The sequence below is a fragment of the Anolis sagrei genome, chromosome 4 (genome assembly GCF_037176765.1).
Source record: "Anolis sagrei isolate rAnoSag1 chromosome 4, rAnoSag1.mat, whole genome shotgun sequence".
Classification (NCBI taxonomy): Eukaryota; Metazoa; Chordata; class Lepidosauria; order Squamata; family Dactyloidae; genus Anolis; species Anolis sagrei.
In genome coordinates this window covers 3,657,960-3,674,940 of record NC_090024.1, presented here as the reverse complement: position 1 = coordinate 3,674,940, position 16,981 = coordinate 3,657,960, and the positions used below count along the sequence as shown (strand labels likewise).

Sequence of the window (16,981 nt, the reverse complement as noted above, 5' to 3'; positions counted from 1 at the left end):
GCAGAATAGAGGGGTAGCATTACTTCCTTAGATCTAGACACTATGCTCCTATTGATGCAGGCCAAAATCCCATTGGCTTTTGAACTGGAATATATGGGAGTTTGGACTTAGCTAACCCAGCTTAAAGCAGATATTGTAGGTTTTTCTGCCTTGATATTCTGGGTTATATGGCTGTGTGGAAGGGCCCTTAATCTCTCATTGGAATTTCCTTTTGCACCACTTGACAAGCTTTGGATCTTGCTCTGCAGTATGGAACTGCAGGCCCTCCTCAAAGAGGAAAATTAGATCCGTAACACTTTGAATGTTTGTTCCTAGGTAGCAGGGCTGTGCGAGTTTCTGGGAAGATTCTTTGCATGCCTTCCTCCTGCCAAGGAGTTGCTGTGCATTTTGCCCCCAGGCAGGTTGGGTGACTGAGTGGGATGAGGCGGACGCCTCGCCTCTCCTGATGGAAAGGAGGGGAAGGCTGACGTCAGGTTCCCCAAGCCGTGCCAGGCAGGAGCAAAGCCCTGGTTCAACCAGTCGGCTGTTTATGGCAGGAAAGACATGCGCTGCAGGATCTGAAGCTGAGCTGGGCATTGCCAGCAGGAGGGCAAGAGTCTCCTTACTGTTGCACTCATAGTTTTCACATTTAGAATCGTAAAATCAGAGTTGCAAGGGATCCCAAGCGCCACCCAATCTGCCAGGGAGGAAGGGTCTGTCCAAGCTGTCCTTCCAGGTGGCCATTCAGCCTCAGTTTGTAAACTGCTGCAAAAAGAGACTCCGTTGCATGGTGGGTCCAAAGGTGTTCTTCTGTGCTTCCAATTTAGCTTTGGTCTCTGGTGGGAGACTTACAAGGGCACATCTTACAGTTCTAGTCCTTGAATGGAATCAATCCAGCGCTACTTTCTATCTAAATTCTACTTCAGTGAGCATGGACACAAAGGGAAATAGTTATTCTGAAATAACACTTTGTAGCATTTTTGTTGCTGCATTATAAATGTCATTTCCTAATTGCTTCTATCATAAAAACATGGAAAAAGTAGGGTTTTGTAGGCTTTCTGGGCTGCCTGGCCATGTTCCAAAAGCATTCTCTCCTGATATTTCACCTGCATTTCTGGCAGGCATCCCCAGAGGTTGTGAGGTCTGTTGGAAACTAGGAAAATGGGGTTTCTATATCTGTGGGATGTCCAGGGTAGGAGAAAGATTCCGGCCATGAAAACCTTTGAAAATACATGGAAAAGGTTTATTAAACTGCAAAAACTTTAGGTTCTTGTGGGTTTTTTCGGGCTATAGAGCCATGTTCTAGAGGCATTTCTCCTGACGTTTCGCCTGCATCTATGGCAAGCATCCTCAGAGGTGTGAGGTGTGCAAAAACTTTGTTGTTGTGGAACATCCTGCAGCACATTTTGCTCTATTTTTTCCATGAGTATCTCATTGAGTTTCAATCAACTCAATCTAGTTTCTGGCAGCCATAGAAACAAAGTTTCTGGAATGGAACAACTACTTTCAAAGTAAGGACCGCACAATTAAGCAGGAAATAATTGTGACTTTTATGAGCTGTATGGCCATGTTCCTGAAGCATTCACCCCTGACGTTTTGCCCACATTTGTGGCAGGCATCCTCAGAGGTTGTGAGGATGCCTGCCGTAGATGTGGGCGAAACATCAGGAGAGAATGCTTCTGGAACATGGCCATACAGCCCAGAAAACTAACAACAACCCAGTGATTCCGGCCATGAAAGCCTTTGACAACACAGGAAATAACTCTTTCAAACCAGGAACAGAAATTATGTAAATTTTGTTATGTAGTGAAATTAATGCAGGATCTTATAGTCGAAAGGGACCCTAAAGGTCATCCAGTCTAACCCTCATCTCCCAGGCAGGTAGACACAATCCAAGCCCTCTTGACAGATGGTCAGCTAGCCTTTGTTTGACATCCTCCAGATAAGGAGACTCCACTGGACTTCAAGGCTGCATATTTCACTGCCAAACAGCTCTTCAAGAGAGCCATTGACAAGCTGGAATGTGTCCAGAGGAGGGCAACTAAAATGATCCAGGGTCTGGAGAACAAGCCCTATGAGGAGTGGCTTAAGAAGCTGGGCATGTTTAGCCTGAAGAAGAGAAGGCTGAGAGGAGATATGATGAGAGCCATGTATAAATATGTGAGAGGAAGCCACAGGGAGGAGGGAGCAAGCTTGTTTTCTGCTTCCCTGGAGACTAGGACGCAAGGGAACAATGGCTTCAAACTACAAGAGAGGAGATTCCATCTGAACATGAGGAAGAACTTCCTGACTGTGAGAGCCGTTCAGCAGTGGAACTCTCTACCCCGGTGTGTGGTGGAGGCTCCTTCTTTGGAAGCTTTTAAACAGAGGCTGGATGGCTATCTGCCAGGGGTGCTTTGAATGCAATATTCCTGCTTCTTGGCAGAACAGGATTGGACTGGATGGCCCATGAGGTCTCTTCCAACTCTAGGATTCTAGGATTCTATGATTCTAGGTGAGGTCTGACCAAAGTAAAATAGAGCAAGTATGACTTTCCTCAATGTAGACACCATACTCTGCAGGCTAGAATCACATTGTCTTGTTAAATGGCTGCATCACACTCTTGGCTCCTGTTGGGCTTATGGTCCCTTAAGACTCCTAGATCCCTTTCTTGCGGACATGTTTCCAAGGCATCAGAGGGAGCTGGACCATTGTATCCCAGTGGCTCTCACACCCATAATTCTTGCCTCCCAGCAGATGAATGGCTGTCTTGTTTGGGGGAAATTGCTGCCTGCATTCCCCATCTGCCAGAATATCCTCCTTTCTAGGGAGGGGACGATAAGGTATGCTCAGGCTCAAGAAGACTTTGCCCTCTAGAAGCAAAGCCTCATTTTGCTTCTCACTACCTCTGAGGATGCTTGCCATAGATGCAGGCGAAACGTCAGGAGAAATGCCTCTAGAACATGGCCATATAGCCCGAAAAAACCCACAAGAACCTAGTGATTCCAGCCATGAAAGCCTTCGACAATACATCAAAGCCTCATTGTTGGGGATGGCGGCCCATGTTTTTGGGGAGAGCAGTGGTTGCAGCAGTGGTAACAACATTGGACCCGGTGGCACCGAAACAAGGACGCTGATGCCCTCGTCATCAGTCTTAATGGGGTGCAATTTCCCATGATAGATAGATAGCCATATTGGAATTGGTCCGGCTTTGGCCCCACCCGGGAGCAAAGTGCAAGAACCTTCCTATTCCCTTGCTGTCCTTTGTCCTCCCCCAATGTAGATATTAGGAGCTCATGCAGATTGGCAGCTCTAATCTGGATTGTTTGGAATGTGAGCCGCTTTGATTCTTGTTTGTGAATGTTATTTGTATTTATTTGTATTCCTTTTCCCTCAAAGCGTCTTATATCACTGAAAACGGTGTGATTTTTAATGAAAAACCTATAATGTATAAACATCGAAATGCAATTAAACGTTAACCACAGATGGTTAAAATCACCAAAAGCCATGGAAATGTTCCTCTTTGAAAGCCTGCTTGAATAGAAAATTTCCAGCCATTAAGAGGGGAAAGCAGGATAATGATGATGATGATGATGATGATGGTAATGGTTTTTTGACTGGACTTAATGTCAGGGGACAGACAACCTTTACCTTTTATCATGTCTCCTCTCAGCCTTCTCTTCTTCAGGCTAAACATGCCCAGCTCTTTAAGCCACTCCTCATAGGGCTTGTTCTCCAGACCCTTGATCATTTTAGTTGCTCTCCTCTGGAGGCATTCCAACTAATGGGGGAAGCCTCCCACAAGGGTGGTAAAACATCAAACATCTGGGCAATGTCCCCTGGGCAACCTCCTTGCGGACGGCCAATTCTCTGACACCAGAAGCGACTTGCAGTTTCTTGAAAAAACAAAACAAAACTCAGGGACTGCAACAACTGTGTTGTTGTTTGCCAGGATTCCTGGTCTGCCCTGAATGGCACTGGAATGCTTTCTACCTCAGATAGGTTGGAATGAGGTGGGACAGGGAGGGAAAGGAAGGGGAAAAGTAATGCCAGGGCTCTTGGGTGTGTGTTCCATTGTTCATTTGGTTTGCTATAGAATAATAGAATCAAAGAGTTGGAAGAGACCTCATGGGCCATCCAGTCCAACCCCATTCTGCCAAGAAGCAGAGATATTGCATTCAAATCACCCCTGACAGATGGCCATCCAGCCTCTGCTTAAAAGCCTCCAAAGAAGGCACTTCCACCACACTCTGGGGCAGAGAGTTCCATTGCTGAACATCTCTCACAGTCAGGAAGTTCTTCCTCATGTTCAGATGGAATCTCCTCTCTTGTAGTTTGAAGCCATTGCTCCTTTGTGTCCTGGTCTCCAGGGGAAGCGGAAAGCTTGCTCCCTCCTCCCTAGGACTTCCTCTCACGTATTTATACACGGCTATCATGTCTCCCCTAGCTTCTGCCAACCTAGCAGTTCGAAAACATGCAAATGTGAGTAGATCAATAGGTGCCGCTCCAGCGGGAAGGTAACGGCGCTCCACGCAGTCATGCCAGCCACATGACCTTGGAGGTGTCTATGGACAATGCCGGCTCTTCAGCTTAGAAATGGAGATGAGCACCACACCCCGGAGTCAGACATGACTGGACTTAATGTCAGGGGACAACCTTTACCATTTATCATGTCTCCTCCCAGCCTTCTCTTCTTCAGGCTAAACATGCCCAGCTCTTTAAACCGCTCCTCATAGGGCTTGTTCTCCAGAACCTGGATCCTTTGAGTCACCCTCCTCTGGACATAGCATTCCAGCTTGTCAACATCTCTCTTCAATTGTGGTGCCCAGAATTGGACACAGTGTGATTCCAGGTGTGGTCTGACCAAAGTAGAAGAGAGCATGGGGAGCATGACTTCCCTGGATCTAGGCACTAGACTCCTATGGATGCTTGTTGTCATTTGTGTAACATAGGGCTTGTTCTCCAGACCCTTGATAGTTTTAGTTGTCCTCTGGACACATTCCAGCTAATGAGAGAAGCCTCCCACAAAGATGGTAAAACATCAAACATCTGGGCAATGTCCCCTGGGCAACATCCTTGCAGATGGCCCATTCTCTGACACTAGAAGCGACTTGAAGTTTCTCAAAAAAAACAAAACAAAACTCAGGGACTGCCTGTCCATGCAACTGTGTAGTTGTGTGCCAGGATTCCTGGTCTGCCCTGAATGGCACTGGAATGCTTTCTACCTCAGATAGGTTGGAATGAGGTGGGACAGGGAGGGAAAGGAAGGGTAAAGTAATGCCAGGGCCCTTGGGTGTGTGTCCCATTGTGCATTTGGTTTGCTTTGGGTGACCCTTTTTGCCCCCGAGCCCTCTGGCAAGGAAGGTGGCTTTGCAAAGTTTCTGCATGCAGGCGGCTTTGCTTTGCGGTGGAGAGGGAGGGGAGGAGAGAAGCCCTGGCAAAGCTGCTGAGTAATTTGCTTAAACTTTGATAGTAGGTTAATCCCGGATTAAGGCAGGGCCTCTGCAGCATGTGAGGTAGGGACCCTTTCTTGCCTGCCGCCTGCTCCTTCTGACCGGCTTCCTCCTTCCTCATCTGTTGCAGGGCTCAGCGCCCCAGGGGCCCGTGACGCCAACGCCGCCGCCACCACCACCGGAGAGAGCCAGAGCCAGAGCGAGGGAAGGAGGAGTCTCCGGCAAGCACAGCTCACCCAACCAGCCAGTTCCGTGTGCTGGAGAGAGAAAGAGAGAGCAAGGGAATGCAAGCAGGTGGACTTTGTCCTCGCTGAAGGCTCCGGGACAGCTCCTTGGACGAAGGTTTCAAGCCGAAGGAAGAGAGACCACCCTCGCTGCTTGCTCAGCCCTCCTCGAAGGGGCACAGGCAAGGGTTTGGTTCTGCAACAAGAGCTTTGGAAACTCCTTGGGGCCTTTTCCTTCAGCGTAGGGACTCTGAGCCAAAACCTGGCCTGGAAAAGAAGGTGCAGGCAACTCTGGCAGAGGCAGGTAGACTTTGTCCTTGCTGAAGGTGCAGGCAACTCCTCGAAGCAAGGTTTCAGTTCAAGGGAGGGCAGAACACCTTCTCTTCTTGTTCTTTGCCCAGCTCTCTGTGCCTTTGGTGGAAGGCTTTGAAAGCACAGGAGGCACGAAGACGGGGATCTTGCTCCATAACAACTGCAACAACACAGCTTCCTGGCACTTTGGAGGCTCCTTGGGGGCGTCGCTTCATCTCAAAGAGATTCCAAGACAACACTCTAAAGCGTGGAAATGAAGGTGCAGAGTGGAAAAGTCAGAGGCCCTGCTAGGATTTAGTTCCATCACAACTGCAAGAGTACAACTACCTGGCCTTTTGGACATTCCTTGGGGCCATTTGCTTCGAGACTCCAAGACAAAACTCCAGAGCTCCTTTGAGACTGGAAAAGAAGGTGAAGAAGGACAGAGACAAGGATTTAGTTCCATAACAACTGCAAGAACACAACTACCTGGTGCTTTGGAAGTTCCTTGGAGCCATTTGCTTCATGTTGGAACTCTCAGCCAAAAGTCTGGAGCTCCTTTGAGAGTCTGTGACTTGGAAAGGAAGACACAGACCGCTTTGACGGAGGCTTGGAATGGCTCATCCGCCAGAGGAGACTTGCCCTCCTTGTCTGCTGTGTTCGGAGACCTCACCTCTGGAACCGAGGAGGTCACAGCCTGAGCGTTATCTAGGGAACGAGGTCTGTGTCTCAGCCTGAGCGGCAGTCATTCCAAGAGGTCACCTGGAGACCCGTCATCAGAGGCTGAGGATTAAAGCAGGGCCAAAGGACTTGGATTGAGACTTCCTTTCCATTCTTGGTTGGCAGTTACCTGGCGGAGGTGGCACTCGGGTGTGTGGTCCTTAAACTGGCTGTATTTGCAAGAAAGGGGTCGGCAAAGCCCTCGGGTAAGTCTCAGGAGGCAACGGACACGCAGCACCCCTGAGGTACCCAGTCCCAGGGGCACACACCTTGCAGGGAAGTTCCTGGATCTTGGCTCCTTTTCCCAGGTTGGGAACGGAGGAAAAGGCACCTGGCTCAGGTGGTGAAGCCCTTCAGGTGTTTAGGGTCCACTTAGGGATGGCTGCAACCTCGTCCAGCGGCTATGGCATTGCAGCAGGGCTTTGTGGCTGCCTCTCCCAACTCCAGAGGGGCTGGCGATGTGTGATGGGAGGCCAGGACCCTTGAAGTCCCCCGCTTCCCCCTCCGCTCCCACTCTCCCCCCGTCTCTCCTCAGCACTTCTGCCTGGTGCCCCGAACCCACATTCAGCCATGGCGGAGCACCTGGAGCTGCTGGCGGAGATGTCGGCGGTAGGCCGGATGGGCACCCAGGAGCGGCTGAAGCACGCCCAGAAGCGGCGCACCCAGCAGCTGAAGAAGTGGGCCCAGTTCGAGAAGGACATCCAGAGCAAGAAGGCCAAGGGGGAGAAGAGGAAGAAGACCACCAGCAGCAGCAGCACTGGCAAGGCAAGGCGCGTAGTCTTCCCCGAGAACGTCCGGCTCCTGGAGGCCGCCTGCCGCAACGATGTGCACGAAGGTAGGAACTGGTGGATATGTGGGTTTGTGTGCATGTAGATGGGGTGACTCTTAATACAAGCTGCCTTGTGCCAGGCTTCCATGTCCTGGAGTCCAGGGATAGTCTTGGGCATCTCCACGTCACGCGGCAAATCTGCAGCCACTTTTCTGCCTCATGGCACCTCCGGCTACCTGTCAGAAATAGAGCCCTGAACACAAACAAAGAATTTGAAAGACCTCAAGGCTTTTAGGGTAATTTTGACACACACATTATATATGTATACCCAAAAACACATATATACACAAATATGTGTGTGTATATATACATATTTATTTATTTACTGCATTTTTACTCCGCCTTTCTCATCTAAGGGGACTCAAGGCGGCTTACAGCTCTGGCACAAATTCAGTGCCGGTAAAAGCCAACAATCAACAGTAAAACGTAACCCACAGTTAAAAATACGTAAGACAGTATACATATTAAGAACATATAAGGTGCATAGTTCCATGAATCCGAGAACCTTGCTCATAATCCTTAATTCAGACCATATCGAAACTCATAGTAACGTATTCTTCGAACGCTCTTTAGCTTTTTTTCTGAAAGCCAGGAGGGAGGGGGCCTGCCTGATGCTGCTGCAGTTATTTTTTATTATTATGTATTTATTTGCGGTATTTATACCACCCTTCTCAACCCCACAGTGTTCCACAGCTGAGGATCCACCACTAAGAAGGCCCTGTCTTTCATTCCCACCAATCGCGCTTGCGAATAAGGTGGGACCGAGAGCAGTGTCTCTCCAGACGATCCGAAAGTTCTAGTAGGCTCATAAGAAGAGATAACGTTCAGACAGATAAGTTGGACCAGAACCGACCAGCACTTTAAATTGGGCTCAGTAGCATATTGGGTTGGCTAAAACTCATGTGTATGTGAGTGTGTGTGTGTATATATATATATATATATATATACACACACACACATATATATATATATACATACATATATATATATATATACACACACATACACGCACGCACGCGCACACACACACACGTGTGTGTGTGTGGGTGTGTGTATATACAGGCACTCCCCATGTAATGAACAAAAAAGGGTCTGTAGGTTTGTTCTTAAGTTGAATTTGATTGTAAGTTGGTACAGGCACATTTTAAAGTGTAACTCCAGCCATATATATCTCTATCTCTATCTATCTGTCTGTCTATCTACATCAGCGGTTCTCAACCTGGGGGTCGCGACCCCCAGGGGGTCGTTGGCCCATTTTCGGGGGGTCACGAAGTGTTCAAATTTGGGCATATTGAGTATTTGTGCCAAGTTGGGTCCAGATGTACAGTCGTTTGTGTTCACAGCGCTCTCCATATGTAGGTGAACTACATCTCCTGTAAACCATTATCAATTCCTCCCAGCCCCCTCCATATTTTCTGTTGGGCATTGGGGCTCTTTGTGCTACGTTTGTTCCAGGTCTATAATTTGTGGGGGTCTCAGTGGTCTGTGGAACTCAGAGGTGAATTGGTTGAAGGTACTTCAAATCCCATCATCCATTGTCCATACTGTTTTGTGATCAGTCACTATGCTTTAACTATGTTCAATTTATAACAATGAAAATACATACTGCACATCGGATGTTTCCATTATGCTTCATAAGAGTAGCAAAATTACCGTTATGAAGTAGCAATGAAAATATGGTTAGGGGTCACCACAACATGAGGAACTTCATTTAGGGGTCACGGCATTAGAAAGGCTGAGAACCACTGATCTACATACATACATACATATATACACAAATGAATTTGGCCCACCATATATATATATGTATTTATGTGGATGTGTGTATATATACAGGCACTCCCCAAGTAATGAACAAAATACTGTCTGTAGGTTTGTTCTTAAGTTTAATTTGATTGTAAGGAGGAACAGGCACATTGTAATGTGTAGCTCCAGCCATCTGTATCTATATCTATATCTGTTTATCTATACATACACATACACATACATACATACATATACACACACACACGCAAACACACATACATATATAATTTGGATAGCATAAGGAAGGGTTCACACCCCTGTGGTGTTGGTTTTGCAGTCTGTGCCACTGTTCAGAAGATCTCACCTTGCCTTCTGTCCCTGTGACAACTGGATTTTTGAAAAAATTGGCTTGTTGTGGAAGGAAGGATTGGTGAGAAAACTTCATTGGGGACTCCTTTCCCCATGATAATGACTATTCCAGGAGTGGATTCCCCTTCCTTCCGAGGGATAGATTCTCTCACTTCCTTTTGTCTCAGACCCACTCATAACTAAGTTGTTTGTAAGCCGGATGCAAGAGGGCTCTGCACCTTAACTGAAATGTGCATTTGCAACTCTTGAGATTCTCACACGGCACTGTTAAAAAGTTGGCATCTCACTTTAAACCTTATGTCTGCCCCCTATGGAATCTTGGGATTTGTAGTTTAGGGAAGGGGCTTTAAAATTCTCCACCTGAGAGTTCCCGGGCCTCCCTCAACTACAAGTCCCAGAATCCTCCAGGAGAGAGCCTTTAGATTGAAAGTGGGGTGCCGACTCTTTAAGGTATTTATTTATTTATCGTGTCAGGAGCAACCAGACAGATGTATTACATTTTTAACAAACAAACAAACAAACAAACAAACAAACAAACAAACAAAACACAAAGTTTGCAAGCTTGGTAGTGGATTAAATGTCCTTTGACCAGTATCTGGCCACTTGGAGTGCCTCTGGTGTTGCTGCAAGGAGGTCCTCCATGGTGCATGTGGCAGGGCTCAGGGTGCATTGCAGCAGGTGGTCAGTGGTTTGCTCTTCTCCACACTCACATGTCAAAGATTCCACTTTGTGGCCCCATTTGTTGAGGTTGGCTCTGCATCTCGTGGTGCCAGAGCGCAGTCTGTTCAGCGCCTTCCAAGTTGCCCAGTCCTCTGTGTGCCCAGGGGGGAGTCTCTCATTTGGTATCAGCCATTGGTTGAGGTGCTGGGTTTGAGCCTGCCACTTTTGGACTCTCACTTGCTGGGGTGTTCCAGCGAGTGTCTCTGTAGACCTTAGAAAACTATTTCTTGATTTGAGTCGTTGACGTGCTGGCTGATACCCAAACTGAGGATGAGCTGGAGATGTCTCTGCCTTGGTCCTTTCACTATTGGCTGCTACTTCCCAGCGGATGTCAGGTGGTGCAATACCGGCTAAGTAGTGTAATTTCCCCAGTGGTGTGGGGCGCAGGCACCCCATGATAATGTGGCATGTCCCATTAAGAGCCACATCTGCTGTTTTAGAGTGATGAGATGTGTTCCACACGGGGCATGCATACTCAGCAGCATACTCTTACTCTTTAAGGTGTAATGGGATCATCTCTTTGAGGTTTCTGCCAGAGAGGATTCCTCCTTTTGCAGGCCAGACCAGACCAGAAGGCAGTCCATGGAAGCCCCATGCTCTTGGCCAACCCCAACATTACAAAGGATTGTAGGGAGAAATCCTTCACAACCTCTCAGTGCTGCCAGTTGGAGAAGACAATGCTCTCATTATTTCCGTCCCAGTTTTTCAAACAGGCACCAAGTGGTTGGGAAGAGTGGATTAATGGCTTGAACGGGCATACAGGCCCCTTCCGCTGTCCATCCTGGGCAGCCAAACCACCTGGTCAAGAGGGGATGGGGCCACCCAGGAAGGAAATGGGTGAGGGGAAGTCATACCTATGGGCTTAGAGAGCTCTGAACCTGGGCATACCCTTAGTAAGAGGCGAGGATATGAATATTGGGGTGTTGTGTGGTTTCCAGGCTGCCTGGCCGTGTTTTAGCAGCATTTTCTCCTGGCCTTTTGCCTGCATGTGTGGCTGGAATCTCCAGAGGATCTGATGATGGTCAAGCAAGTGGACCGTATATACCAGTGGAAATGCACAAGGGAGGACCTCCTTGCAGCAACACCAGAGGCACTCCAAGTGGCCAGATACTGGTCAAAGGACATTTAATCAACTACCAAGCTTGCAAACTTTGTGTTTTGTTTGTTTGTTTGTTTGTTTGTTTGTTTGTTTGTTTGTTAAAAATGCAATACAACTGTTTGGTTTGCTCCTGACATGATAAATAATACCTGTGGAATGCCCAGGGTGGGAGAAAGAACCAATTTATTTATTATTATTTATTTACAGCTTTTATATTCCGCCCTTCTCACCCCGCAGGGGATTCACGGCGGATTACAGTGTACACACATATATGGCAAACATTCAATGCCAATTTTTGACATACAAACATATACAGACATACACAGAGGCTATTTAACTTTTTCTGGCCGCCAGGGGAGCTGTCGCTTTCCTCGTCCATCTGCGACGCTGATGAAGCACTTCCGCAGCACTTCCGCATTCCCCGCATGCTTCCCCGCTGGAATGCTTTACTGGAGTCTTCTTTATGGCCTCATAAATTAGTTAATTTAGCCTCCCCACATTTTTTAAGGTGGTACCTAATTTTCCTACTTGACAGATGCAACTGTCTTTTGGGTTGCAAAGGTCGACAACAGGCTACACACAATTGGTTGGAAACCCACTCCAACCCGGGCTGGCTTCGAACTCATGACCTTTTGGTCAGAGTGATCTTAATCCAGCTGACACTCAGCCATCTGTGCCACAATCCCAGTGCCTATGTCTACAAAACAAGTGTGAAGGGTGCAAGCTTGGGTTGTTGTAAGTTTTTCGGGCTATATGGCCATGTTCTAGAAGCATTTTCTCCTGACGTTTCGCCTGCATCTATGGCAGGCATCCTCAGAGGCTGTGAGAGCTGTTCAGTAGTGGAACTCTCTGCCCCGGAGTGTGGTGGAGGCTCCTTCTTTGGAAGCTTTTAAACAGGGGCTGGATGGCCATCTGTCAGGGGTGATTTGAATGCAATATTCCTGCTTCTTGGCAGTGGGATCCATCCATTAGCATGTGAGGAACTGAGAAGATTGCTTTTGTTCCCAACAATATGGATATTGTGCCCATTCTTGTGCCTGCCTTTGCCCCAGAGTTTCCTCTTTTCCTTCCTCTTCCTTGAACATGGATGTGCTTTGTGGCCTGTGTGTGAGTCAGGGGCTTAGCTTCAAGAAAGCTTGATAAGGTCCATCTGAATAACATAAAAGCAGTCTGGCACACTAACATTCTGTCAAATGCAGATAGGCCCCTGTTGCACATGGAAGCACTTGCACATTGCACATGGGCATAAATATTGTAAAGGGGTCGTTAAACTGCTGCCACCAATTGTAACGACCGTTTTAATGCCACCGAATGCCACCAATTGTGAAGGTGCGCGTGGTAAAGCACCCACCGCCACCTAATCTATGAGGGAAGCCAGGCAACAATCAATATCAGCCTAGGAAGTATTTTATAAAGGGACTGTTTCTGGCTGACTTTATTATTGCAGGCTGTTCAACTTAGAAGAAACTGTATCAGGCAAGACTTGAGGAGAACAGTAACAAGTTTATTTTAACAGCAGTATAATAAGTTTAACTGTTTCTTCAAAAGAGGCACAAATCTTGATGGTTACAATAGTAATGTTTCATGAGTAATCTCAGGCACAGTCTTCAAGAAGTTTCTTTAAGCAGATGTAACCCTTCTGGACAACTGCCCTAATATAACAACTAAGCTAAAAGGCTTATTTTCACAGAATTCCCTATAGCACACTGGCTACAGACACATTCCCTGAATCTCTACCTAGAGACTCAGTGTAGCTCTCCGGTCACTGACTAACTCCCTGTTTCTCCCACTAGAGAAGTCAGGCCTTTCCTGTAGCTCACCGGCTTACAACTACATTCCCTGAATCTCCACCCTGAGACTCAGTGTTCTCTCAGTAGCTCTCCGGCCACTGACTGACTTTTTAAAACACAGCTGCCTCATGAAGAGGCAGTTGGCTCCGCCCCTGTTGCTATGGCAACTCAGCTAACACCAAGCCACCCTCTCCCACAAAACATAATCTCCCATACTTACCATCCCTGAACCACTGTCCAAACTACACATAACCAAAGAAATAAAACTTACACATCGTCACACATATGAATCTGGTCATGCATTCGGTTTCTCAGTTGGCCCCTGACACATTGGGAATAAAACCCCCTACTGCTTCCCCAGATCAGATAGCTTTACAAAACACCACCTTAGCACACTTAATGCGTAATCCCATGTGCAGAATTTTCAGTTCCTCTACTTCAGTTTGGGTTTATTTATTTATTATTTATGTATTTACTACACTTCTATCCCGCCCTTTTCAGCCCAAAGGCAGCGTACAGACTGGGAACATTAGATGCCGAACACACATAAATACATCATTTAAAACAGATTTAATCACAATTAAAACTTGTGCGCCAGCTGCGCCCGTACCTTGGGAAGTCAGACTTGGCCACGGTGGTCCACGCTCTTGTTTACATCTAGGATAGACTACTGCAACGCACTCTATGTGGGGTTGCCTTTGAAGACTGTTCGGAAGCTTCAAATAAGCCACATCGTAAGCCGCATCGAGTCCTTTGGGAGATTTTGCGGGGTATAAATAAAGTTAATAAATAAATAAAATAAATAGTCCAGCGAGAGGCAGCCAGGTTAATAACTGGGGCAGCATACAGGGAGCATACAATTCCCATGTTACGCCAGCTCCACTGGCTGCCAGTTTGCAACCGAGCCAATTCAAAGTGCTGGCTTTGGCCTATAAAGCCCTAAACGGCCCTGATCCAAATTACCTGTCCGAACGCATCTCCCCCTATGAACCATCACGGAGATTAAGATCCTCCAGGGAGGCCCTGCTTTCAGTCCCGCCATTGTCACAGGTACGATTGGTGGGAACGAGAGACAGGGCCTTCTTGGTGATGGCTCCCTGGCTATGGAACTCCCTTCCTGATGAGATCAGGTTGGCCCCCTCTCACCTGTCCTTTAGAAGGATGGTAAAAACTTGGCTGTGGGACCAAGCTTTCGGGACAGGACAATAAAGCAGCAATAGGAAAGATGACCAGGCCAATTAGATTTGATGCTGATGATTAGGACGGTTTTAAATGGAGTATTTTAATATTTTAATAAGTGTTTTTAACGTTTATGTACGTGTATATGAATATGTGTCCCGGCATTGAATGTTTGCCGTATATATGCTGTGCTCCGCCCTGAGTCCCCTGAGTCGGGGTGAGAAGGGCGGAATAGAAATGTTTTAAATAAAATAAATAAATAATAAAATTCATAATAAAATAGTTCAATGACATTGTTAAGCCATTCCATATTCATTCACAATACCGGGTTGTCTGGTTACAATGAGGTTCCAAAAGCTTGCTCGAAGAACCAGGTTTTCACTCTTTTCCAAAAGGTCAGGAGGGAGGGGGCCAGTCTAATCCCAGGAAGGGAGTTCCACAGCCGAGGAGCCACCACTGAGATGGCCCTGTCTCTCGTACCTGCCAAGTGTGCCTGTGAGGCAGGCGGGACTGAGAGCAGGGCCTCCCCAGATGATCTTAAATTCCTGGAAGGTTCGTAAGGGGAGACTTGTTTGGATAGGTATGTTGGACCGGAACCATTTAGGGCTTTATAGGCTAAAGCCAGCACTTTGAATTGTGCCCGGTAGTAAATTGGGAGCCAGTGGAGCTGGTGCAACAGCAGAGTTGCGCATCCTTTTTCTGGATTTCCAAAATACTCCAAAATCTGAAGTGGGCAATGAATCTTGACATTTGGGAGTTGTAGTTTTTTTACTTTATTTCTATACAGCTTTTCTCAGACCTCAGGCAACTCAAAGCGGTGACTTGTAGTTCATCACAGAGCATTCTGAACCCCACCAACAATAGAATTGGGCCAAACCTCCCACAGAGAACTCCCATGACCACCAGAGTGGGCCACAGCAACGCATGGCAGGGGACAGCTAGTAATAATAATAATAACAACAACAACAACAATAATAATAACGACTTTCATAGAATCATAGAATCATAGAATCAAAGAGTTGGAAGAGATCTCATTGGCCATCCGGTCCAACCCCATTCTGCCAAGAAGCAGGAATATTGCATTCAAATCACCCCTGACAAATGGCCATCCAGCCTCTGTTTAAAAGCTTCCAAAGAAGGAGCCTCCACCACACTCCGGGGCAGAGAGTTCCACTGCTGAACGGCTCTCACAGTCAGGAAGTTCTTCCTAATGTTCAGATGGAATCTCCTCTCTTGTAGTTTGAAGCCATTGTTCCATTGCGTCCTAGTCTCCAGGGAAGCAGAAAACAAGCTTGCTCCCTCCTCCTCCTTGTGGCTTCCTCTCACATATTTATACATGGCTATCATATCTCCTCTCAGCCTTCTCTTCTTCTTCAGGCTAAACATGCCCAGCTCCTTAAGCCGCTCCTCATAGGGCTTGTTCTCCAGACCCTTGATCATTTGAGTCGCCCTCCTCTGGACACATTCCAGCTTGTCAATATCTCTCTTTATTTGTATCTTGCCTCCATCTCCCAAAAAGGGGCTTGGGGTGGCTAACAAGGCACTGCAAGAGTAGTATAAACATCAATGGTGCATGAGTATAAAACAATATCACATGAAAGTTATAGCAACCACTATCAACACATATAATAAAATATACAATTTAAAACACTTTTCATCACTGGTTAAAACTATCTGCTCAAGGGATGCTCATCATATATAGCAGTGGTTCTCAGCCTTCCTAATGCTGCGAGCCCTAAATACAGTTCCTCATGTTGTGGTGACCCCCCAACCATAAAATTATTTTCATTGTTACTTCATAAATGTAATTTTGCTACTATTATGAATTGTAATGTAATATCCGATATGCAGGATGTATTTTCATTCACTGGACCAAATTTGGCACAAATATCCAATATGCCCAAATTTAGATACTAGTGGGGTTGGGGGAGGGACTGGTTTTATCATTTGAGAGTTGTACTTGCTGGGATTTATAGTTCATCTACAATCAAAGAGCATTCTGATCTCCACCAATGGTGGGACTGAACTAATCTTGGCACACAGGACTCCCATGACCAACATAAAACACTAGCAGGATTTGATGGGCATGGATCTTGAGTTTGGGACTTGTAGTTCACCTACATCTGTGGACTCAAACAATGATGGATCAGGACCAAATTTGACACAAATACTCAATATGCCCAAATGTGGAGTTTGGGGGAAATAGACCTTGGCATTTGGGAATTGTAGTTGCTGGGATTTATAGTTCACCTACAATCAAAGAGCATTCTGAACCCCACCAACAATAGAATTGGACCTAACTTTCCACATGTAACCCAGATGACCAAGAGAAAATACTGTGTTTCCTGATGGTCTTTGGCGACCCCTTGGATACCCTCTCGCGACCCCCCCCCCAGGGGTCCCGACCCCCAGGTTGAGAAACACAGCTATATAGGATTTTGGCCAGTGAATATGGGTACAATTATGGGTTGTGTTGTTGTTGTTGCTAGCTTTCAAGACATGAGAGTGAGAAACCTGAATTCATTTTACTGGTGGTGTGGTGCTCCTGACCAGTTCCTCCTGAACAACCAGAAGGGCTGTGTAGAGGCCAGCTCTGCTACCAC

At 46.9% G+C, this 16,981-nt stretch overlaps 1 protein-coding gene across 2 annotated transcripts in view; it reads left to right on the top strand.

Annotated features, from left to right (window-relative positions):
• PPP1R16A (protein phosphatase 1 regulatory subunit 16A) overlaps positions 1–16,981 on the top strand; it is a 90,190-nt gene that overhangs the window by 22,122 nt on the left and 51,087 nt on the right. The window contains exons 2-3 of one of the 2 annotated variants that reach the window (XM_067467222.1): positions 5,542–6,852; positions 7,182–7,481. In XM_067467222.1, coding sequence (XP_067323323.1) covers positions 7,217–7,481 — 265 coding nt within the window. In that variant the 5' untranslated portion in view covers positions 5,542–6,852; positions 7,182–7,216. Of the gene's footprint in view, positions 1–5,541; positions 7,482–16,981 lie in introns of both variants that reach the window. The other variant, XM_067467221.1, reaches the window with a different exon arrangement.